General features: G+C 38.3%; 2 protein-coding genes across 2 annotated transcripts; both read left to right on the top strand.

The window, feature by feature from the left end:
* Nucleotides 1-408: 408 nt before the first annotated feature.
* On the top strand, nt 409-25773 carry LOC139644827 (B-cell receptor CD22-like). The gene is made up of 13 exons (XM_071520324.1): nt 409-439; nt 16751-16819; nt 16937-17335; nt 17637-17909; nt 18779-19033; nt 19416-19730; nt 19915-20096; nt 21139-21475; nt 22282-22551; nt 23287-23553; nt 23839-23920; nt 24038-24065; nt 24435-25773. Exons 2-13 carry the CDS (start codon nt 16759-16761, stop codon nt 24672-24674), a joined length of 2709 nt encoding a protein of 902 aa, XP_071376425.1. The 5' UTR covers nt 409-439; nt 16751-16758; the 3' UTR covers nt 24675-25773.
* Nucleotides 1718-10056, top strand: LOC139644828 (B-cell receptor CD22-like). The gene is made up of 13 exons (XM_071520326.1): nt 1718-1778; nt 1881-2279; nt 2581-2636; nt 2766-2847; nt 3717-3971; nt 4354-4668; nt 4853-5124; nt 5697-6033; nt 6840-7109; nt 7855-8092; nt 8444-8494; nt 8612-8639; nt 9009-10056. The coding sequence occupies exons 1-13, from the start codon at nt 1718-1720 to the stop codon at nt 9246-9248; spliced, it is 2604 nt and encodes an 867-aa protein (XP_071376427.1). The 3' UTR covers nt 9249-10056.
* Nucleotides 25774-26806: the final 1033 nt, after the last annotated feature.

Raw genomic sequence — 26806 nt, 5'->3', positions numbered from 1 at the left:
GTTATTGCACATGCTCTCTTTGGGTGATGTTTCCTCTGTTTGTGTCTGGGTTTCTTGTATGGAGATGTAAGAAATGCTCTATTTATACAATAATCCATCCATGTTTTGATATGTTTTTCATTCTTTTTGATGAGGATGTAGTTCTTAAGGATACAATGTGCATTATAATGAGGAGAAGCTTCTATTTTCACAAATAGAAGAATTGGAAGTTAGAATAGAGGAAGTATTTAGCTAGCAACATGCATACAGTACAGTGCAACGTAAGGATAAAAATACTCCATCAGCTCCATCAGTAGCATGAAAGATTCTGTTCGCTGGCCCGCCTATATCGGGAATTAAAGTTCTGTTGTTGAGCTTTTGAATCTATGAACTTCCTTTTTTAATCTTAATCTTACTTTAGAAAGGAGGATGTGTGCTGCAGACTGCTGGTTCTCCTGAGGTAGGAATAAGCTTGTTTTTCTTTTTTTTTTTAAATGTTTCCTCTATTGTTATTTTTTTGATTGAAAAAGTCATCTGCATGTATGTACAGGTGTAGCACTCTTATGCGAAATACCAAAAACTGAAAGTTTCATGTGCATCCGCGGAAATGTAACAATACTGGATTCATTTTTGACAATATTACCCATATGTTTTGGTAATAAAAAGACAAAATATATACAAAAGTGCAATATAATGTAAAAGGAAGGCATTCAATGTATGTGATTCTGTACACTAAGAAAATATATGAAAGTATTTGGGTGTGGTGTCTTTGAATGCATGGCTACTTAAATTAAACATACTGTATCAACCTTGTATCTCCAAAGTCAAGTTTTCGGGATTGAAAGAAAAACAGCCTGATTTGTAAAAAAATAAATTCAGCAAAAGTTTATTTAAATTATTTAAACTGCACTGTGGATCTTAACAAACCGTTTAGTCTCATATTTAGCCTTAAATTAATTTAGTTTTCTTTCTTTGTTCCCAGTGTAGTTTTGTATGTTACAGGAATTCTTTAGATACAAGTGTCACTATCTTGAAATAAGGAAGAATAAGGCACACCACACCACAACTATAAAAAAAAAAAAGAGAAGAAGAAAATTCTTAGACCCGTTGACTGGAAACTTTTTTCCAGTTAAGACCCAATTCTAGATGAACTGACTTGTTATTGTCGTTATCTACTCACCTCATGCCAGTTGAAACACAGGTGAAATTCGTTAGTCCACATAACACACAGGGAGGTTGCCAGCACAACTCCATAGCAGCCTTCTCCAAAACAACTGAAGTCAATGGGGACCAGTTCTTTAGAGTTCCAAAACAAAAACAGCCAAACAATCACACTGTGAATAGAAAGTTGTTGTGCTGGCAACCTCCCTGTGTGTTATATGGACAAACTTCACCTGTGTTTCAACTGGCATGAGGGTGAGCAGATCATGACAGAATTTTCATTTTTGGGTGAACTATTCCTTTAAGACAGATGGTTTTCAGTTAAAAGTGGCAGCGTTTGAGTTTGACGGACGCACTTTTGACTTTACACAGTGAGATTGTGAACGGATTTCATGGGGTCATACATGTGGAAAGAATCTTGTTAACTGGAAAACACAAAAGACCTAGAGTTACAAGGTTCTCACAGGACTGGAGCAGCCTGGAGTTGTATTAAGACACATGCAAATGCTCACATATAGCCCACACACACACACAAACACATACAAACACATACATATTTTTTGTTTCAGGTGTAAATATGATTCAGAAAACTAACACTTGGATATGCAGATGGTTGGCATTTCTGGCCCTAATAAGAGGTAGGCTTTTTATTATTCCATTATAATTATGATGTTTGTTTTTGAAGATCTACATTTGGTTCAATGGCGCTTAATGCACTGGCTCTGTTTTCACCACCACAGGTTTCTCTTACTCAGCAGCACTCTTCGAAATAAAAGACAGGCACCTGACAGCCAAAGAGGGGTCGTGCATTACAATTAATTGTAAAGCCACTCGACTTATTCATGAAGAAAATGCACCCTGGGTTTGGATGAAAAATGCAAAATGGAATGTGGAAATGAGGGATTATGATGCCACTATCATTTACAGTAACACAGCAGAACGTCAGTCACATGTCAGTCAGGACTTGGCAGCCAGAGTGAAATACATTGGCAGTCCAAGTTTTAGCAGCAGTTCAAAAAATCCAACATGCAGTATTGTGATCAACAACCTGCAGAAAACAGACAGCGGAATCTATTCTTTCAGGTTTGATGGAAACAGAAAATGGGTAACTAAGCCCGGGGTGAACCTTACAGTTGAAGGTAAGTTAATCAATCACAGATCTGAACATCACTGAAAGACATTTTCAGAAATATATGGGGATAAAATACTCAATTCACCACCAGTTGGAGTTTTAGTTATACAAACACTTGACAATGGCAGAGCTGCTCTGGAGCTAGAAATGATGTGATTGGGAGCGAAAGCATAAATGAATGCTTTTCTGAAAATATAAATTATTTTTGTTCATGTTGGTATGGCCGTTTTCTTGACTAGAGGTCATCATTCAGCCACGTTTTTATTTACCACTACATCACTGGTATTGTCTCACCCTCTTGTCTGCAGGAAATCCATGCCAGATCATTTTTGAGACTCCACCTGTCGTGAAGGAGAATGGCACGGTAACACTCCGGTGTTCCACATCAAGTTCATGTGCTTACCCACAAATTACTGGGCACAAACAAATAGAAAATCATCAACACAGCAACAGAAAAAGCATTACCACAGTCAGCTTTCCTGTTGGCTGGCAGGATGATGAGAAGGAGATGTCATGTCAAACACCGGGTAACACAGAAGACTGTTTGGCTCGGAAAATCCTTCTAACCGTTGAATGTAAGTTCATGATTGGAGTTTAGTTGTATAATGAGATATTTATCATTTGATCACTTGACAAAACAAATTGTTACCTTTTATAAAATAGTAAATATGATCCCAAATCCTAGATTGACAAAATTACACCTCTTTAATAAACTGGATCCTCCTCATTTGGGAAGTATTAAATGAACTTCAGCTAGTGAGGTGTTGCTCCTAAACACCTCAACACCTCAAACTCATTTTTTTTGGAAATGAATACTCAATGTAACGATGCCTTCAAGTGCTCCTTGTAAGCTCCTTCTTCCAAGTGCAGAAGCTGTGAATATGAATAGCCATGCATTCAAATGCTTTCAGACAAAATAAAGACAAAATGCACGCTATAACAAAAATACATTTTAGATGGCTGTTTAATTTTAGAAATCAAGTGCCACAGAGATATTTTGCGCTGCAGCTGCACAATGAAGAAGCAAAAATGTGGCATCTAACTGACATAATCACTTTTTACCACACAGTTTCCCTGCTCTCCACCATTTTCCCCTCGAGATATATCTCGGCAACTTGGGTATCTCGGAAAATTTCAACTTTTCACAGACATACCGCTTTGTTGGGTTGTTTGATTATGCTAATCTCATAATTACGGTGATTTATGATAGCACTTGAAGGCAGCATAACTATACCTAAATACCACCTTCACCTTTGTGTGGTACTAGGTAAACTTATCTTGAGGAATAATGAATTCTCTTTGTAGCTAAATGTTCAAAGGGACACTAATGAAATACAATGCATATTGATTCACTTCTCTATCTCTATAAATAATTCACCTACATGCTGGCTATATGCAAATGCATTTACTGTAACTTGTAACCAATTCCTCTTTCCTGACTCAGATGCCCCTAAAAGGACTTCAGCTAGTATGAGCCCTACAGATGTCAAGGAAGGAGACTTTGTCACTCTCACTTGCTCCACTAGAGGACGTCCTAACGCCATCTTCTCCTGGTATAAAGACGGACAAAAGCAAGAGACGTCTGGGGCAGAGTGGAAGATTGATTTCATTGAGGCTTCACATAGTGGAAAGTACCATTGTGTAGCTGAGAACGAGCATGGACATCGGGCATCAAACACACTCAATATTGATGTTAAATGTGAGAACTTCTTATATTTACACTTGAATTTAATTTCCCTCACTTAAGAGACCTCGTTTCCCCTAACAAAAAATCACTACATTTGTCTAATATTCCCACAGGGCTTTATAATGTATCTGTGTTTTGTTTGTTTAATCTCCTATGATATTGTTATTTTACATATTGAGATATTGATATTGAGATTTTACTGTGGTATAATTTTGAGTTTTATGATGTTTTAATGTTTTGCTCTGATATTTGTGTAGTATCGATCTGAAATTTATTATGAGTTATTTTTCTGTAAGTGTTGTTTTCACCCATGTATTTTGTGATAGTGCATGTTGTAAAAGTTGATTATCATTGTGAATCAATGTCAGATAAATATTCAAATCTTCTGTTTCAGATGCCCCTGCTGGTGTTTACATGACGATGAATAATCAAACAATAACAGAGGACCAAGAAGTTAAAGAGGGAGATTACATAACATTAACTTGTGAAGTGAGCAGAAGCAACCCAAACCCAAAACCTCAAGATTACGCTTGGTATAAAGAAGAACAACCCCCTTGGTATGAATACGAACAAGCTCTTGAATTGCGGCAGAGAGATCAGAGTTACATTATTGACAACATCAAACCTGAGGACAGCGGCTCCTACAAATGCAATGCATCTAACAGTGTGGGTAGTGGCTCATCAGAGCTACATCAAATCCAGGTTCAATGTAAGTTTTACAGCCTCTGGTCCTGTATATATCAATAGGTAGAGTATGGCACAAAAAATGCAAGGGTTAGGGGTTTGATTCCCACTGGGACCATCCATACTGAAAATGTATCCACTCATGGTACTGCATGTTGCTTTGGATTCACTGAAACCAAACCAAAGTTTTTTTCCCCCATTTTTTACAGACAAGCCGAGAAGCACTGTGGTTTTCAGCAGTGGTTCTTTTGACAACCAGGTGAAAGTGAGTCACTCCCTCACGTTAACCTGTAACACCGAGGCCTATCCTGACCCATTGAGCTACTCCTGGTACCACAACTCCTCACAGTGGAAGGCCAATCCGACTCATGAGAAAACCCTTCATTTGGCGCAGGTAGAAAGAAAGGATGGTGGATATTACATGTGCAGCGCCATCAACAGCATTAACCAAGGGGAGAATAGCAGCAGTTTGCACATACAAGTACTTTGTAAGTAGTAGTGTTGTTTGAACAAAGTTGTACCCATCTGATATAGATATGTGATGTAAACGTTTTTCTCAACAGGAAGCAGGTGGATATCCCAAAATCAGCATTTATTAGGGATGGGACGGTATATCGCAATACAAAAAACGTGACAATACGTATCGTGGGGCAGAAAAATGATTTGCGATATTAGCTACATTTTACTCTGCTGTAGTAATCACAAATGAGACGGATTGATCATAACAATTTCACAAGCTAGTCAAAATTAAAATTATATTATTTGCACTTTGTGATGATTTTTTTAAGTTGTTTACATTCTAGCAAGCCAATGCCATTGCTAGAAATATCTGTGACTCAGAAATGAACATAACTCTGCAAAGTCAGACTTTATTTATTACATTTATTACATCATATCGTGGTTTTGTCGAATTGTGAACCCCATATCGCGCATTGAAACCTACAGAATGGTGAGATAAGTGTATCGTCCCATCCCTAGCATTTATAACTAGGACTAGTACCAATCAATCAATGTTTTATAATTGTGTATCTTTGTTTGTCTTTTTTTGAACAGTTTCAGGACAGGGGTCAAGCTCACACCTATTTCTTTTCCACAGATCCTCCCACTAGACCTGTGCTGTCTATGGTTCATGAGGTGAGGGAAGGTCAAGTCATCACCATCGGCTGCACCGTTGAAAGCTTCCCACAGTCAGACCTCACCTTGATATGGATCTCCAAGTCAGACCCTGACTCTTCCACACAGCTGTTTCCTGAATCCAGTTATCGTTCACCCCATCTCAACACTCTTCAAGTCTCATTTAATGTGACTTCAACCCACGCAGGCCTTTACTCCTGTAATGCCGGGAACTCTGAAGGGTCCAACTGGACAGAAAAGGAGTTGAATGTGACATGTGAGTGCAGCTCATTCCTCACAGTAATGCATCTGAACTAATCCTGCGTAATCTCGAAGGGAGGGAGCACTGCGTTAGTGTAGAATGGACAGATGGATGTAGGTAACAGCTATGAGTCAGAATAAGTCAATGAGTCAAGTCTTTATGATCCAGTCAAAACCAGTAGTTACCAGCAAAAAATTGGCCTATGCAGCCTGTCTCATTACAATAATTAAAATACCTTTATTTCACACAGCAAGAATAGATACAAAAAAATCTGTCCTTGTCATGCAAAAATTAAAATGCCTTTAATTTCACCCAGGAAGAAAAGATAATAAAATCTATTCTTGTCATGTGAAATAAAGGCATTTTAGTTTTGGCAATTCTACGGTGTCTTGTACAAGATTTTGTTGCTAGGAGCTTTGACTGGATTTTAATGTATATTTACAAAGATGCATTTAGCTTTCTTGCCCTGATGAAGACCTTATGGTCAAAAAGCGTAGGCTCTAAGTGCCTTGAGCTTTGTGCATACAGCTCAAGAGTTTGCTTTCAATCTTAGAGTTAGTATCTCAATTTTCACTACTGTTGCTTAATCCACAAGAGCAAGTGCTACTTCTGTCTATATTTACAATAATTTTGCTTGCATTGGCCTATTCTGACTATACTTCATAAGCACAGTGAATCATGATTTTGTTGTCATTGAACTTTTATTTATTACATCATATTGTGGTTTTATCGTCCCATCCCTACCCGTTACTATTCATCTCAGTGCATATGAGCTAATACTCTAATACATGTCTTTTTGACTTTATTTTTGGTAAATGTAGATAGCCCCAAAAATGTGATGGTAGTGGCTCGGGATGGCACCGTTGTGAGTGAAAACAGGGAGTTGGCGCTGCACTGCAAGGCCCAGTCCTTCCCGCCGGTGACCTCCTACACCTGGACGAAGAGCAGCGGTGGGACGGATGAGACTGTGGGACAGGAAGAGACCTTCACTGTCCAGTCCGTCACTCCCTCCCACAGTGGACTCTACAGCTGCACAGCCACTAACACCTTTGGGACTGGGAAATCACAGCAGACCGAGGTCAAAGTCGAGTGTGAGTAGACTGATGCACTGATGATGGTGAAACGGGAAAATAGAATAAATATTGATCGGACTGTCCGAGGCCAAAGGAAAAAAAACAAAAAACCCCATTTTATCCAATCAATTTATCAAATCAATTATCCATTAAAAATAACATAGCTTTAAAAAAAGTAAGGATTAGTATAATGGGTTTTTATGGGATCTATTTATGGATTGATTCATGGAGACAGTAGTAATTAAGGGATTTTTTAAATGCCTTTTGTTCATGGTTTACAGGGTTATTAATGAGTTATTAATGCTGCCTTCAGGTGCTACTGGAAATATTGAAATTATGAGCGTATCACATACGAATGACTCAGTAAAGTGGCAAATAGGACTGGGAAAGTGGAAAATCATCTATAGTAGCCTACCCGAATTGTCGAAATGTGAAGTTTAGGTGTAGCATGGAAATTGTGTCAGCGATTTATGGTAAAAGTGAGTAACTGCTAGCTAATAAATCAGCTAAACTTCTGCCATTGCAGCATAAAAGCACCACCATCCACCAAAAACGACTTTTGTTACACAGTCCATATTGTTATTATTTGAACAAAAGCACTTGATTGCGTGTCAAGATGTATTTACAACCTCTGATCTTTGAAGGAGGAGGTTATGAGAAGCACTTACAGGCAGCAATAATGTCCTTTTAAAAGCCCCATAATTTGCTTGTGCTATCTTTCATATATTTCATATATAATTTCATCTCAATTTCCCTGCTTTAGACGCTCCAAAACACACAGAGATCGTTGTCCTGAACAGCAGCTCGCAGCCGGACGGGATGCGCTCTGTGGTGCTGAGCTGCAGGAGTCACAGCTTTCCCCCAATCAACCGCTATCTGTTGTACAGGATCGAGGACGGAGACAAGCACAAATTTGTCACTGACCAACAGAACCACACTGTTTACTCAAACCAATCGGGAACCTACTACTGCATCGCCGAAAACAAAATTGCTTCCAAAACGTCTGAAACACTTAAGGTGTTTCTTGACCGTGAGTGATTTCTAAGACCATTACGTAAGAACAGGTAGACACCATACGATGGGGCAAAGATTCAAAGAGGCAAGGAGATAAGCTGTATTATGATTTCTATTAATAATTGTTCTCATGCTTTCAAGGAGACGTGTTTGAGTTTTTCTCATAAGATAAGCTATGCCAGATTTGTGGACCACAGTACAAAAACATATACTTTTCCCCCAAAAATCGTAGCAATTTGACATTGGGGCAGATATAAAAATACTGAATAAGTTATTTTCGATGTCAACACTGACGTTTTTCCTCTCTCTCTCCTCGAACCACAGGAGGTTTTATAAAGGCCCTCAGGTTCTTCATCTTTTCTATTATTGATCTTCTTCCTTGTCTACAGGTAAAAACAAAGAAAATATTTAAGATCAAAAATCCAGAATTTCAAAAATGAAATGGGTTAAAACAAACATACAGTATATAATTAGAACTAAATCAGTATCTTGTCTTTTATTTTCAGACGCAGGAGAAACAAGTCAATTCAACAAGTAACTTCCAACACAATTCTTACTTTGGTTTTCTGGTTTTCTTTGTCTATCTGTCTGTCTTTTCAAATTGTGCTTGGACCCCTACAATTGCCGCTGCCAATTTTATTTGTTTTTATTATTACAATGAAATGTATTCCATTTTTATTAATCCTTATTTTAATTGGTGTTCTTTTCTATTTTTAAATTTTTATCTCGTATGATGTTTTATTGACTTTTTAAACTCTATTTTCGTGAATGTGATTTGACCCCAACCCTAGTGTTTCATATGAATTTTGATGTGCCTCAAATAATCTTTATAGTGAATGCTGTCAGAAATGATCACAGCTATATCCACAGATGATCTGGTGACAATCTCTCCTATGTACCTAGGATGAACAGGGAAAACTGGAGTATGACCATGACTATGAGAACATCAGTGGAGCACATGCTCCTATGCATCCCATGCCATCAAACGCCGACACAGACACCAGCGAAGAAGAGGTAGAGCTAAACTACTCAGGTGAGGTGAGCTTCAAGGCAAAGCCTGGCCATCAAAGAAACAACCATCACCACAACAGAGGCAACTCAGATGACGAAGACAAGACCCAGTACTCCGAGGTCAAAATCTGACTAAAGATCTATGTACATTATGTCACTTATACAAAGTGTAAATCCAACTCCTAACCCTAGCAGTGTTACTCATACTCTACCTATTGAGCTATACAGGACCGCAACTCAATCCTGTTCAGAATCAACAGCATTAGGCTTTGTTTATTCAATAATGATATCACCACCATTTTGTTTTTGTTCTTTTGCCGAGGCAGCTCTGCTTTTATTGGTGTGACAGTGTGCAGTGGAAAGTGACAGGAAAAACAATGCAACAAAGGTCAGGAGCTGGATCCGAATCCATGTCTAAGTACAAATATGGTGCAAGTACCACATTTTTGTCCAGTCACAAAAAAGAGTAAAAAGAAATTGTGTGTAGAGAAGAGCAAAAGTTTATTGGCATCACTTTGACGTTCTGGGACACTGGTGTAATATTTAGTAAACTGACATGGTTACAGAATTTCGAAAAAGCCCAGAATGACATGAGTGTACTGTGGTAAAGCTGTGGTGCAACAGCTTCACTGCAATGCCAGAACAATTAGCCTAACCTGCTTTGATGTTAGCGTTTGTACAACTTCTGACTCATATCTTATCTTATCATAATTTAAATTGTGATTATCTTTGAAGAAGTAAGGCACACTTAATGGTATACTGGTTGACAGTGTCACCAATGTGAGAGTCACTACTCAATACCAAGAAGTAACGCCGCTTGATTCTGTGCTTCTTTTGAAGAGGTAAAAATATTTTTCTATTTTACTTGATTTGATTGTTTTAATATAATGCATTTTGCTTGTTCTTTTATATGAATTTTCATCATTTTATCTGTCTTTTATCTGCCTTCTATTGATGTAAAGCACTTTGAGCTGCATGTTGTGTATGAAAGCTTCTATACAAATAAAAGTTATTATTATTATTATTATATCATGTACAGCTTTCTTTGAACCAGCGTGCATATACTTTTAACAAATGTCTTTTAACAAAAACCCATCAAAACCTATCAATAAACAGTGATAGATAACACCAAACTCTAACCCTCAGTTTTTAAAATTTCCTCCCAAACATGCAGTTTAACATTGACATCTGCAGTGTACAGTATAGTTTCCCACCAACTTATTTAAGATCATTTTTATGATGTTTTCTGCTTTGCTAGACAGCGTTCAGAAGAGAGACAAGCAGGATTGACAGGAGGGAAAGAGTGAAAGATGACATGACAAAACAGTCGAGAGCTGGACTCGAACCCACAGCGTTAGATTGTGCCTCATGCTCACTTTCAATCAGACGACCACGCCACCTTCACCCCTGCAGGCTTTAACAGGCTGGTCTGCTCAAAATGTCTTGTCTGGGCCTCCCTCTCTGTCTGTGCTGGTCCTTAGGATATCTTCCTCGTCTCCTCCGTCCCCCTCCAGCATGGCTTTATTGGCATAAACCGCCTCCACTTGTGAAGAGTTGACCTAAGGACCAGCACAGACAGAGAGAGCGCTTTGAGAAGAGGACACTTACTGTAGTTTTTCACCACAGTCTTGTTTTGTGCAGTCATGTTGTGTTGTGTAACTGACATTCACTCCACTGTTGTAACAGCAACTGCAGGTTAATTTCAACCATGCAGTGAGCATGTGAGCTATTACAGCATACAGTATGGCTGAGGGTTTGTGTCTTTATGTGTGCAAGCATGTGTGACGAAGCTTGGGTGACAGGAAGGCTGCCTTCTTCTTCTTTCTTTCTCGCTAACATCTAGATTTACCCTAATATATGTTAATCCCTTCTTTCAAAGGCATGTAAAACACTAGGAAATCATTGGCCAATCATGGCCCAATCTCCTCTAGGTTTGTTTCTAGGAGCGAATAAGTCACGACTAGTTATGTGGTTGGCAAGATATACAACTGTTTATTGCCACACACAAATTAAACCTCACAGTAAAGGAGATAAGCAAATAATAAAACAAATGTCCAGCACTATTCTGTCTTTCTGTCCCAAAATTCTTTTAGTCCACAGTCCAATCCGTCACCGTCAGTAAGTTCCGTGTGTGTTGCTGTGTGTGTGTGTGTGTGTGTGTGTGTGTGTGTGTGTGTGTGTGTGTGTGTTACTACCCGGGTAGTGTATTCGGCTGAGATCTCATAGGCTTATCTGTTCCAGAAGAGCGTTCGCTGCAACTGCAGGTGATGAGGAAGTACGCTGGATTATATCATACACACACTCCCTGGATGGGATGGGAATCCTGGCTCACTGTATTTCAATCAACGTTGTCCAGCAAAAATTTCAGACTTTCACGGAGATCCGGGATCCAGACCTCAAAAACATGCACCGCGGCATCAAAACAATCGCAGCCAAAATCGTATCGTAATCAGGAAAGAAAACAACTTTGATAAACTCTGTACATTAATCACTTAATGATTCTCTAGCTTTACTCTCCTCTAAATCCCAATCTGCTCTGCCTATATGGAAGGCCAACCGTTGTCAAGTCAAGTCAAGTCAATTTTATTTGGATAGCACATTTCATACACAGGTAAGTTCAATGTGCTTCATATAAAAAGGCAAAATAGTAACAATAAACAAATAAGGAAACCACATACAACGCACACACACATACATAAAATACATCTTTTTATAACCCCTATGCTATTCATACAACAGCACTCACACACGGACTACAGCAGACACACACAAAGGCATACACACACTAACTACCAAAAGCCTGAGAATAAAACATGTTTTAAGACTGCTTTTAAAAGAGGAAACAGTTGTGGCAGATCTGAGGTCATCAGGTAGTTTGTTCCAGAGAACAGCACCATAGTGACTAAATCGAGGGCTTGGAGCCAAAGGGGCGTAAGTACGATTTTGGGCGAATATGAGTATTATATATCAATTGAAAGGTCTCAGTGAGATCTTTTCAATGCCAAAAGGACACAACTGAAATCATGACCCATAAGTTTTAATTTTGTTTGCTGCCAAAAGGGCGTAACTGCACTTACGCCCTTTTGACACCTAGCAAAACCTCACTTTTGACACTGAACAAGCATTGTGGGTAGAGGATTCTGGCAGCACTTATGTCAACTCAAAATACATGCTGATGTAAGTAATGCTAGCATGAAAGCATGATCACATAATTTTTAGTATCCTATTCATATTCTAATACATATTCTAGGGCAATATTAGATGAATTAATATTCCCATGAAATACTTAGGCCTATAGATTCAAAATGTTACATATACAAATATACACATACAAAAATGTATTATGCTAGCAAAAGAAAAAAAAACAATAGCAGTTTAGAATCAAAAGTAGTTTCTTATTCTATTGAGGTTTATTTATATTTGGCAGCGGCGGGCCACCACACAGAATGTTGCAGGAGAAAGTAGTTTATTTTATGATTGCAAGTTTTGTGACAAGTTCATTACTTTAACATGAAGTACTAAATATTTAAAAAACACCAAGAGAGGGCGAAGATAAGTGGAACTATGGTAGGTCACTGTGCGATTTGGCAGTTTTCGTGGGTGCAGACAACATGTCAGTGTTTTAAAGAAATCATTACAGCTAGTCTACTAACACACAAGCATGAAAAAATGAAACTTAACCTAAACCACTGAGTAAAGTTTGCAGTTTGCCGTCCTGTGTTGAACCACTAGTGGAGTTGCAGTCCCTACTGTAAGCATTTGGATAGTGACACTTTGTTTTGTTGTTTTGGCTCTACTCCAGCACATTGGTTTAAAATGAAACAATGACTAGGAGGTTAAAGTGCAGACTGTCAATAATTAATTTGAGGGTATTTATATCGGGTGAACCATGTAGGAATTGCAGCCCTTTTATACTTATTCCTTTCATTTTAGTGGACCAAAAGTAATTGGATGATCGGCTGCTCAGCTGTTTTCTTGGGCAGGTGTGTTTCATTTAATCGTTACTTCATGCACAAGAGAGCTAACAAACGTTCTAGAGCAGAGCAGTTCTAGAAGTCTAGGTGTGACATTTGAGACGGGCCTGGGCGATGCGATCACTAGCCACGTCATGGGGGGAGAAGTATTTTGTTTAGTAGCTCTCAACCATAGATCTTAGTTCTTATCATTTGTGGAGGAAATTATATTATACCATTCTATTTCTCTATGCATTAAGCACTGTCTTAATCCTCTGTTTCTTGCGGTACTTTTCCACTGGCTTGAAACAATGGCTACTGTGAAGATGACCCTGGAAGGCCAGACAGTAACCAGTTCTAGCCCGTTTATCTTTGTTATGCACAGATGCACCCTAATCGCATAATGTTTCAAGTATAAGAATGTGTCGGACTTATCATGACTCAGCTATTTCTACTACATGATTATAAGATGGGTGGACAAAACAGAGGGTTTCGCCCTTTGCTGATCTTTCCACCACTTCATTATTTTGACAAATCTGTTGGTTTAAATATTGTTTAGTTTAACTATAGAAAAGAACAGACGGTTGTATTGTGTATTATATTGTTTCGTCTATGTCTACCCCCCCCCCTCTGTGTGTAAGTTGGTCTGATCAGCCAGTATAGGCTATATGTTCCCCCAGTATGTCATTCATGTCGGTCAGTTTGTTCTGTTCAGTTTACATTCCCATGATGTCACATGCATTTCCTACCAATATGGCGCTTTACAATACACACAGCTCATTGGCTGTGTTTGTCATTTCATTGTAATCACCTCTTAATTTATTACAATCGCCTGTAATTTTCCTACTAATATGGTTTTATGGTGATGTAACAGAATATTATGAATAGTTGAAGTTGATTTGGAATTATTTTGAGTTAAGTTCTTTTATGGGCCCAGAACTATTGTTTATTATTGACTGCTTTTGCATTTATGTTATATTTTGAGTTTTGGGTGATGAAAACCCTTATTTTTGAAACTCATACCTGCGACCCCTGCTTGCTCGGACCCTCACTCTTTTAGATACTTACTCGACTGATTTCTCAAATCCAACTGGCTGGGAGGTGGGCATTATTTCTGCACAGCAGAATATATTAGCTAAAGCAGCCAACATTAGGTGAGGGAATGGGAACACAGTCATCTGCAAGAGGTCAAGTAACCTGTGAGTTGTTTTTTTTTTACCTAAATGTAAAAAAGATATTTAGGATACAGCAAAATGAAAGACATTTGATTAAATGCTCATTGCTCTCCGAAGGAAATCCTAGAAAAGATCTGTTTAGATTTTACTACCTATTACTATTGGCCTGGCAGGATTATTCTGCCACCCATTAAGAACTAATGAAGAAAAATTGCTCTATGCAACTAGAGTTGTCACGGTGGTGCCATTTTTAGCCAGCGGTGCTTCCCTCCGCAACATTGGCCATACCGGTTATACCGACCTCCGCCATTAGAGGGCGGTCTAAGCGCTATCAGAGTCACAAAAACTAACTAAACTTAAAATTCGACACTTTGCTCCAACCGTGCATATCGAGGGCTTGGAGCCAAAGGGGCGTAAGTGCGTTATAGTACATTTTACAGGAGAGCCAAAACCAATTTTGATCAAACTTGGATCAGCTGCCGTTACCACATACTAAGCACAATATTTTAACTTTTTGTGTTATCAGATTGAGCATTACTATAAAAACAATACTGCTACAGTTTAAGTTGAATTATATTTGCTAACTTTTTTAAAAATGGCAAAAGAGTGAAATATGTTTGCCTTTTTGGCACAAACATTGTCCCAATACAGCCATGCAGAATATGGGCGTATGTAAGTAAACAATTGTAAAACACATTCATTTTAATACAAATCTAGCAATTACAATTCAATCAACACTGAAATATAAAACAAGATCAGAATGAATATTTTTATCTTGAAGTAATGCTCAGCAACTTTCACCAAGGCCTTAATAAACCTCTATAGACATAAGAAACTACTTTTGATTCTAAACTACTACTTTTTTTTCTTTTGCTATGTCGTATGTGCGTATGTGCAGTTACGCCCTTTTGGCAGCAAACAAAATTAAAACTTATGGGTCATGATTTCAGTTGTGTCCTTTTGGCACTGAAAAGATCTCACTGAGACCTTTCAATTGATATATAATACTCATATTCGCCCAAAATGTTTGTAACGGTGTGTGGAAACAGTAACACTTTTTGATTGGAGATGTCTAAAACTGTTCAACACTTGGAAAGTTAACATGAGTGCAGCGCAAAGACGGTATCGCCCCTGTTAAGGCTACTATTGGATTGTAATGGACATTCAGCTGTCACTGTAAGTAAGGAAAGGTTTTACAGTACAGTGTGTGCAGTGAGTGAGGATAAAAATACTCCATCACCTTAAAGATTCTCTTCGCTGGCTCGCCTATATCAGGAATGCAAATTCTGTTGTTGAAGTCTATGAACTTCCCTTTTAAATCTTAATCTTACTTTAGAAAGGAGGATGTGCGCTGCAGACTGCTATAAGCGGTTCTCCTGAGGTAAGAATGAGCTCGTTTATGTTTCAGTCTAAAATGTTTCCTCTATTGTCATTGTTTTTATTGAAAAAGTCATCTGCATGTATGTACAAGTGTAGCGCTCTTATGTGAAATACCAAAACTGAAAGTTTCATGTGTATCTGTGGAAATGTAACAATACTGGATTCATTTTTGACAATATTACCCATATGTTTTTGAAATAGAAAGACAAAATTTATACAAAAATGCAATATAGCCTACTGTAAAAGGAAGGCATTCAATGTGTGTGATTCTGTACATTAAGTAAATATATGAAAGTCTTAGGGTGTGGTGTCTTATGGGTAGCCTATACTTTGAATGCATGACTAGTGAAGCAGAAAACAGTAAATTAAACATACTGTATCACTTCAGTCAGATGAAAACCTTGTATCTCCAAAGTCAAGTTTTCAGGATTGAAGGAAAAACAGCCTGATTTGTAAAACTTAATTTCAACAACAAACTTTATTTGTAGGACACTTTCAAAAACAGTGTTACAAAGTGCTTTGCATATAACGAAACAATTATAACTGCACTGTGGATCTTAACAAACCATTTAGATACATTCTGAATTTTGTTAAAACTAAATGAAAAATCCTGCCAACGGGGTGAGATGAGTTAACTTCAGTTGTTTCCAATGCAGTTTTTTTGTTACAGGAATTCTTTAGACACAAGTTTCACTCTCTTGAAATAAGGAAGAATAAGGCAGACCACACCACAACTATAATAAAAAAAGAGAAGAAGAAAATTCTTGATTTGCACTTGATTTGCACTGGCAGATTTTCTTGAAAAGATTTTAAGACCCAATTCTAGATTAAAGGACTTGTTAAGACGGATGGTTAAACTGTCAGCGTTTGAGTTTGACGGACACACTTTTGACTTTGAGATTGTGAATGGATTTCATGGGGTCGTGCATGTGTAAATAACCTTGTTAACTTTATGTGCAGAAAATTTAAAACATAAAAAAAACCTGGAGTTATAAGGTTCTCACACGACTGGAGCAGCCTGGAGTTGTAATATGACACATGCCAATGCTCACATGTACACACCCACACACACACACACACACACAAACACAAACACATACAAACGCATACATATTTTTTGTTTCAGGTGTAAATATGATTCAGAAAACAAACGCTTGGACATGCAGATGGTTGGCATTTCTGGCCCTAATAAGAGGTAGGCTTTTTATTATTCCATTATAATTATGATGTTTGCATTTGAAGACCTACATTTGGTTCAATGGCGCTTAATTCACTGGCTACCTGTGTTCTACTTGTGTTTTCACCACCACAGGTTTCTCTTGCTTAGAAATACTCTTCAAAATAGAAGACAGGCGCCTGACAGCCAAAGAGGGGTCGTGCATTACAATTAATTGTGAAGCCACTCAACTTATTCATGAAGAAAATGAACCCTGGTTTTGGATGAAAAATGCAAAATGGAATGTGGAAATGAGGGATTATGATGCCACTATCATTTACAGTAACGCAGCAGAACGTCAGTTACATGTCAGTCAGGACTTGGCAGCCAGAGTGAAATACATTGGCAGTCCAAGTTTTAGCAGCAGTTCAAAAAATCCAACATGCAGTATTGTGATCAACAACCTGCAGAAAACAGACAGCGGAATCTATTCTTTCAGATTTGATGGAAACAGAAAATGGAAAACTGAGCCCGGGCTGAACCTTACAGTTGAAGGTAAGTTAATCAATCACAGATCTGAACATCACTGAAAGACATTTTCAGAAATATATGGGGATAAAATACTCAATTCACCACCAGTTGGAGTTTTAGTTATACAAACACTTGACAATGGCAGAGCTGCTCTGGAGCTAGAAATGATGTGATTGAGAGCGAAAGCATAAAGGAATGCTTTTCTGAAAATAGAAATTATTTTTGTTCATGTTGGTATGGCCGTTTTCTTGACTAGAGATCATCATTCAGCCACGTTTTTATTTACCACTACATCACTGGTATTGTCTCACCCTCTTGTCTGCAGGAAATCCATGCCAGATCATTTTTGAGACTCCACCTGTCGTGAAGGAGAATGGCACGGTAACCCTCCGGTGTTCCACATCAAGTTCATGTGCTTACCCACAAATTACTGGGCACAAACAAATAGAAAATCATCATACCAGCGTCAGCAAAAGCATTAAAACCACCACAGTCAGCTTTCCTGTTGGCTGGCAGGATGATGAGAAGGAGATGTCATGTCAAACACCGGGTAACACAGAAGACTGTTTGGCTCGGAAAATCCTTCTAACCGTTGAATGTAAGTTCATGATTGGAGTTTAGTTGTATAATGAGATATTTATCATTTGATCACTTGACAAAACAAATTGTTACCTTTTATAAAATAGTAAATATGATCCCAAATCCTTGATTGACAAAATGACACCTCTTTAATAAACTGGATCCTCCTCATTTGGGAAGTATTAAATGAACTTCAGCTCGTGAGGTGTTGCTCCTAAACACCTCAACACCTCAAACTCATTTTTTTGGGAAATGAATACTCAATGTAATGATGCCTTCAAGTGCTCCTTGTAAGCTCCTTCTTCCAAGTGCAGAAGCTGTGAATATGAATAGCCATGCATTCAAATGCTTTCAGACAAAATAAAGACAAAATGCACGCTATAACAAAAGTACATTTTAGATGGCTGTTTAATTTTAGAAATCAAGTGCCACAGAGATATTTTGTGCTGCAGCCGCACAATGAAGAAGCAAAAATGTGGCATCTAATTGACATAATCACTTTTTACCACACAGTTTCCCTGCTCTCCACCATTTTCCCCTCGAGATATATCTCGGCAACTTGGGTATCTCCGAAAATTCTAACTTTTCACAGACATACTGCTTTGTTGGGTTGTTTGATTATGCTAATCTCATAATTACGGTGATTTATGATAGCAATTGAAGGCCGCATAACTATACCTAAATACCACCTTCACCTTTGTGTGGTACTAGGTAAACTTATCTTGAGGAATAATGAATTCTCTTTGTAGCTAAATGTTCAAAGGGACACTAATGAAATACAATGCATATTGATTCACTTCTCTATCTCTATAAATAATTCACCTACATGCTGGCTATATGCAAATGCATTTACTGTAACTTGTAGCCAATTCCTCTTTCCTGACTCAGATGCCCCTAAAAGGACTTCAGCTAGTATGAGCCCTACAGATGTCAAGGAAGGAGACTTTGTCACTCTCACTTGCTCCACTAGAGGACGTCCTAACGCCATCTTCTCCTGGTATAAAGACGGACAAAAGCAAGAGACGTCTGGGGCAGAGTGGAAGATTGATTTCATTGAGGCTTCACATAGTGGAAAGTACCATTGTGTAGCTGAGAACGAGCATGGACATCAGGCATCAAACACACTCAATATTGATGTTAAATGTGAGAACTTCTTATATTTACACTTGAATTTAATTTCCCTCACTTAAGAGACCTCGTTTCCCCTAACAAAAAATCACTACATTTGTCTAATATTCCCACAGGGCTTTATAATGTATCTGTGTTTTGTTTGTTTAATCTCCTATGATATTGTTATTTTACATATTGAGATATTGATATTGAGATTTTACTGTGGTATAATTTTGAGTTTTATGATGTTTTAATGTTTTGCTCTGATATTTGTGTAGTATCGATCTGAAATTTATTATGAGTTATTTTTCTGTAAGTGTTGTTTTCACCCATGTATTTTGTGATAGTGCATGTTGTAAAAGTTGATTATCATTGCGAATCAACGTCAAATAAATATTCAAATCTTCTGTTTCAGATGCCCCTGCTGGTGTTTACATGACGATGAATAATCAAACAATAACAGAGGACCAAGAAGTTAAAGAGGGAGATTACATAACATTAACTTGTGAAGTGAGCAGAAGCAACCCAAACCCAAAACCTCAAGATTACACTTGGTATAAAGAAGAACAACCCCTTTGGTATGAATACGAACAACCTCTTGAATTGCAGCAGAGAGATCAGAGTTACATTATTGACAACATCAAACCTGAGGACACCGGCTCCTACAAATGCAATGCATCTAACAGTGTGGGTAGTGGCTCATCAGAGCTACATCAAATCCAGGTTCAATGTAAGTTTTACAGCCTCTGGTCCTGTATATATCAATAGGTAGAGTATGGCACAAAAAATGCAAGGGTTAGGGGTTTGATTCCCACTGGGACCATCCATACTGAAAATGTATCCACTCATGGTACTGCATGTTGCTTTGGATTCACTGAAACCAAACCAAAGTTTTTTTTCCCCATTTTTTACAGACAAGCCGAGAAGCACTGTGGTTTTCAGCAGTGGTTCTAACAACCAGGTGAAAGTGAGTCACTCCCTCACATTAACCTGTAACACCGAGGCCTATCCTGACCCATTGAGCTACTCCTGGTACCACAACTCCTCACAGTGGAAGGCCAATCCGACTCATGAGAAAACCCTTCATTTGACACGGGTAGAAAGAAAGGATGGTGGATATTACATGTGCAGCGCCATCAACAGCATTAACCAAGGGGAGAATAGCAGCAGTTTGCACATACAAGTACTTTGTAAGTAGTAGTGTTGTTTGAACAAAGTTGTACCCATCTGATATAGATATGTGATGTAAACGTTTTTCTCAACAGGAAGCAGGTGGATATCCCAAAATCAGCATTTATTAGGGATGGGACGGTATATCGCAATACAAAAAATGTGACAATACATATCGTGGGGCAGAAAAATGAATCGCGATATTAGCTACATTTTACTCTGCTGTAGTAATCACAAATGAGACAGATTGATCATAACAATTTCACAAGCTAGTCAAAATTAAAATTATATTATTTGCACTTTGTGATGATATTTTTAAGTTGTTTACATTCTAGCAAGCTAATGCCATTGCTAGAAATATCTGTGACTCAGAAATGAACATAACCCACTGAGCAATTTTACGTTAATTAGACGTTTAAAACACGTCTAAATGGCCATAGCCGTCTAGGCTCAATTAAGGTTAAATGGGATTGAAAAGTGAAAGTTTATTAGATGTCTATACATAGACAATATTATCCTGGACTATATGAGAGCTACGCATAGACGCGATGTTGAAATTACTTCTTGTGCTCAGGTAATTATCTTGTAGGCTAGTCTACAGGACTTCTCTGGTGCATATTTTTGGTATTTACAGATGTTTATTCATTGTAATAATGTATTTACTGCTTGGTCTAAAATAGGTCTATACATAGCCGTAACGATCCTGGGCTATATGAGAGCTAAAGCATAGATGCGACGTTGAAATCACGTCTTTTGCTCAGTGGGAACTCTGCAAAGTCAGACTTTATTTATTACATTTATTACATCGTATCGTGGTTGTGTCGAATTGTGAACCCCATATTGCGCATCGAAACCTACAGAATGGTGAGATAAGTGTATCGTCCCATCCCTAGCATTTATAACTAGGACTAGTACCAATCAATCAATGTTTTATAATTGTGTATCTTTGTTTGTCTTTTTTTGAACAGTTTCAGGACAGGGGTCAAGCTCACACCTATTTCTTTTCCACAGATCCTCCCACTAGACCTGTGCTGTCTATGGTTCATGAGGTGAGGGAAGGTCAAGTCATCACCATCGGCTGCACCGTTGAAAGCTTCCCACAGTCAGACCTCACCTTGACATGGACCTCCAAGTCAGACCCTCGCTCTTCCACACGGTGGTTTCCTGGATCCAGTTATCGTTCACCCCGTCCCAACACTCTTCAAGTCTCATTTAATGTGACTTCAGCCCACGCAGGCCTTTACTCCTGTAATGCCGGGAACTCTGAAGGGTCCAACTGGACAGAAAAGGAGTTGAATGTGACATGTGAGTGCAGCTCATTCCTCACAGTAATGCATCTGAACTAATTCTGCGTAATCTCGAAGGGAGGGAGCACTGCGTTAGTGTAGAATGGACAGATGGATGTAGGTAACAGCTATGAGTCAGAATAAGTCAATGAGTCAAGTCTTTATGATCCAGTCAAAACCAGTAGTTACCAGCAAAAAATTGGCCTATGCAGCCTGTCTCATTACAATAATTAAAATACCTTTATTTCACACAGCAAGAATAGATACAAAAAAATCTGTCCTTGTCATGCAAAAATTAAAATGCCTTTAATTTCACCCAGGAAGAAAAGATAATAAAATCTATTCTTGTCATGTGAAATAAAGGCATTTTAGTTTTGGCAATTCTACGGTGTCTTGTACAAGATTTTGTTGCTAGGAGCTTTGACTGGATTTTAATGTATATTTACAAAGATGCATTTAGCTTTCTTGCCCTGATGAAGACCTTATGGTCAAAAAGCGTAGGCTCTAAGTGCCTTGAGCTTTGTGCATACAGCTCAAGAGTTTACTTTCAATCTTAGAGTTAATATCTCAATTTTCACTACTGTTGCTTAATCCACAAGAGCAAGTGCTACTTCTGTCTATATTTACAATAATTTTGCTTGCATTGGCCTATTCTGACTATACTTCATAAGCACAGTGAATCATGATTTTGTTGTCATTGAACTTTTATTTATTACATCATATTGTGGTTTTATCGTCCCATCCCTACCCGTTACTATTCATCTCAGTGCATATTAGCTAATACTCTAATACATGTCTTTTTGACTTTATTTTTGGTAAATGTAGATAGCCCCAAAAATGTGATGGTAGTGGCTCGGGATGGCACCGTTGTGAGTGAAAACAGGGAGTTGGCGCTGCACTGCAAGGCCCAGTCCTTCCCGCCGGTGACCTCCTACACCTGGACGAAGAGCAGCGGTGGGACGGATGAGACTGTGGGACAGGAAGAGACCTTCACTGTCCAGTCTGTCACTCCCTCCCACAGCGGACTCTACAGCTGCACAGCCACTAACACCTTTGGGACTGGGAAATCACAGCAGGCCGAGGTCAAAGTCGAGTGTGAGTAGACTGATGCACTGATGATGGTGAAAAGGGAAAATAGAATAAATATTGATCGGACTGTCTGAGGCCAAAGAAAAAAAAAAAAAAAAACCCATTTTATCCAGTCAATTTATCAAATCAATTATCCATTAAAAATAACATAGCTTTAAAAAAGTAAGGATTAGTATAATGGGTTTTTATGGGATCTATTTATGGATTGATTCATGGAGACAATAGTAATTAAGGGATTTTTTAAATGCCTTTTGTTCATGGTTTACAGGGTTATTAATGAGTTATTAATGCTGCCTTCAGGTGCTACTGGAAATATTGAAATTATGAGCGTATCACATACGAATGACTCAGTAAAGTGGCAATAGGACTGGGAAAGTGGAAAATCATCTATAGTAGCCTACCCGAATTGTCGAAATGTGAAGTTTAGGTGTAGCATGGAAATTGTGTCAGCGATTTATGGTAAAAGTGAGTAACTGCTAGCTAATAAATCAGCTAAACTTCTGCCATTGCAGCATAAAAGCACCACCATCCACCAAAAAACGACTTTTGTTACACAGTCCATATTGTTATTATTTGAACAAAAGCACTTGATTGATGTATTTACAACCTCTGATCTTTGAAGGAGGAGGTTATGAGAAGCACTTACAGGCAGCAATAATGTCCTTTTAAAAGCCCCATAATTTGCTTGTGCTATCTTTCATATATTTCATATATAATTTCATCTCAATTTCCCTGCTTTAGACGCTCCAAAACACACAGAGATCGTTGTCCTGAACAGCAGCTCGCAGCCGGACGGGATGCGCTCTGTGGTGCTGAGCTGCAGGAGTCACAGCTTTCCTCCAATCAACCGCTATCTGTTGTACAGGATCGAGGACGGAGACAAGCACAAATTTGTCACTGACCAACAGAACCACACTGTTTACTCAAACCAATCTGGAAACTACTACTGCATCGCCGAAAACAAAATTGCTTCCAAAACGTCTGAAACACTCAAGGTGTTTCTTGACCGTGAGTGATTTCTAAGACCATTACGTAAGAACAGGTAGACACCATACAATGGGAGATAAGCTGTATTATGATTTCTATTAATAATTGTTCTCATGCTTTCAAGGAGACGTGTTTGAGTTTTTCTCATAAGATAAGCTATGCCAGATTTGTGGACCACAGTACAAAAACACACTTGTTCCCCAAAAATCGTAGCAATTTGACATTGGGGCAGATATAAAAACTACTGAATAAGTTATTTTTGATGTCAGCACTGATGTTTTTCCTCTCTCTCTCCTCGAACCACAGGAGGTTTTATAAAGGTCCTCAGGTTCTTCATCTTTTCTATTATTGTTCTTCTTGTGCACCTGCTCTTCTTCCTTGTCTACAGGTAAAAACAAAGAAAATATTTAAGATCAAAAATCCAGAATTTCAAAAATGAAATGGGTTAAAACAAACATACAGTATATAATTAGAACTAAATCAGTATCTTGTCTTTTATTTTCAGACGCAGGAGAAACAAGTCAATTCAACAAGTAACTTCCAACACAATTCTTACTTTGGTTTTCTGGTTTTCTTTGTCTATCTGTCTGTCTTTTCAAATTGTGCTTGGACCCCTACAATTGCCGCTGCCAATTTTATTTGTTTTTATTATTACAATGAAATGTATTCCATTTTTATTAATCCTTATTTTAATTGGTGTTCTTTTCTATTTTTAAATTTTTATCTCGTATGATGTTTTATTGACTTTTTAAACTCTATTTTCGTGAATGTGATTTGACCCCAACCCTAGTGTTTCATATGAATTTTGATGTGCCTCAAATAATCTTTATAGTGAATGCTGTCAGAAATTATCACAGCTATATCCACAGATGATCTGGTGACAATCTCTCCTATGTACCTAGGATGAACAGGGAAAACTGGAGTATGACCATGACTATGAGAACATCAGTGGAGCACATGCTCCTATGCATCCCATGCCATCAAACGCCGACACAGACACCAGCGAAGAAGAGGTAGAGCTAAACTACTCAGGTGAGGTGAGCTTCAAGGCAAAGCCTGGCCATCAAAGAAACAACCATCACCACAACAGAGGCAACTCAGATGACGAAGACAAGACCCAGTACTCCGAGGTCAAAATCTGACTAAAGATCTATGTTCATTATGTCACTTATCCAAAGTGTAAATCCAACTCCTAACCCTAGCAGTGTTACTCATACTGTACCTATTGAGCTATACATACGCAACTCAATCCTGTTCAGAATCAACAGCATTAGGCTTTGTTTATTCAATAATGATATCACCACCATTTTGTTTTTGTTCTTTTGCCGAGGCAGCTCTGCATTTATTGGTGTGACAGTGTGCAGTGGAAAGTGACGGGAAATATAGAAAAAAAACAATGCAACAAAGGTCAGGAGCCGAATCCATGTCTAAGTACAAATATGGTGCAAGTACCACATTTTTGTCCAGTCACAAAAAAGAGTAAAAAGAAATTGTGTGTAGAGAAGAGCAAAAGTTTATTGGCATCACTTTGATGTTCTGGGACACTGGTGTAATATTTAGTAAATTGACATGCTTACAGAATTTCGAAAAAGCCCAGAATGACATGAGTGTACTGTGGTAAAGCTGTGGTGCAACAGCTTCACTGCAATGCCAGAACAATTAGCCTAACCTGCTTTGATTTTAGACTTCTGACTCATATCTTATCTTATCATATTTTAAGTTGTGATTATCTTTGAAGAGGTGAGGCACATCGTATACTGGTTGACAGTGTCACCAGTGTGAGAGTGACTACTCAATACCAAGAAGTAACGCCGCTTGATTCTGTGTTTCCTTTAGGGGGTAAAAATATCTTTCTATTTTACTTGATTTGATTATTTTAATGCAATGTATTGATTTCCATTTGAAGGGAAGAATTGAGGGAGTTCACTCTCTGAAAAGTTGTAGCGCTTTACATATTTTTGTCCGGTGAGGCCGAGAAAAGGTCTTTTAAGTTGTGATTATCATTGGAGAGGTAAGGCACACTTGATCGTATACTGGTTGACAGTGTCACCAGTGTGAGAGTCACTACTCAATACCAATAAGTAACGCCGCTTGATTCTGTGCTTCTTTTGAAGAGGTAAAAATATTTTTCTATTTTACTTGATTTGATTGTTTTAATATAATGCATTTTGCTTGTTCTTTTATATGAATTTTCATCATTTTATCTGTCTTTTATCTGCCTTCTATTGATGTAAAGCACTTTGAGCCGCATGTTGTGTATGAAAGCTTCTATACAAATAAAAGTTATTATTATTATTATTATATCATGTACAGCTTTCTTTGAACCAGCGTGCATATACTTTTAACAAATGTCTTTTAACAAAAACCCATCAAAACCTATCAATAAACAGTGATAGATAACACCAAACTCTAACCCTCAGTTTTTTAAATTTCCTCCCAAACATGCAGTTTAACATTGACATCTGCAGTGTACAGTATAGTTTCCCACCAACTTATTTAAGATCATTTTTATGATGTTTTCTGCTTTGCTAGACAGCGTTCAGAAGAGAGACAAGCAGGATTGACAGGAGAGCAAGAGTGAAAGATGACATGACAAAACAATCGAGAGCTGGACTCGAACCCACAGCGTTAGATTGCGCCTCATGTTCACTTTCAATCAGACGACCACGCCACCTTCACCCCTGCAGGCTTTAACAGGCTGGTCTGCTCAAAATGTCTTGTCTGGGCCTCCCTCTCTGTCTGTGCTGGTCCTTAGGATATCTTCCTCGTCTCCTCCGTCCCTCTCCAGCATGGCTTTACTGGCATAAACCGCCTCCACTTGTGAAGAGTTGACCTAAGGACCAGCACAGACAGAGAGAGCACTTTGAGAAGAGGACACTTACTGTAGTTTTTCACCACAGTCTTGTTTTGTGCAGTCATGTTGTGTTGTGTAACTGACATTCACTCCACTGTTGTAACAGCAACTGCAGGTTAATTTCAACCATGCACTGCAGTAAAGCTATTACAGCATACAGTATGGCTGAGGGTTTGTGTCTTTATGTGTGCAAGCATGTGTGACGAAGCTTGGGTGACAGGAAGGCTGCCTTCTTCTTCTTTCTTTCTCGCTAACATCTAGGTTTACCCTAATATATGTTAATCCCTTCTTTCAAAGGCATGTAAAACACTAGTAAATCATTGGCCAATCATGGCCCAATCTCCTCTAGGTTTGTCTCTAGGAGCGAATAAGTCACGGCTAGTTATGTGGTTGGCAAGATATACAACTGTTTATTGCCAC

This window comes from Centroberyx affinis, unplaced genomic scaffold (assembly GCF_046629955.1).
Source record: "Centroberyx affinis isolate AG114_WGS23_722 - 3 ecotype Tasmania unplaced genomic scaffold, CSIRO-AGI_Caff_v1 ptg000792l_1, whole genome shotgun sequence".
In the NCBI taxonomy this organism is placed as follows: domain Eukaryota; kingdom Metazoa; phylum Chordata; class Actinopteri; order Beryciformes; family Berycidae; genus Centroberyx; species Centroberyx affinis.
This window is presented reverse-complemented; position numbering and strand designations above follow the sequence as displayed.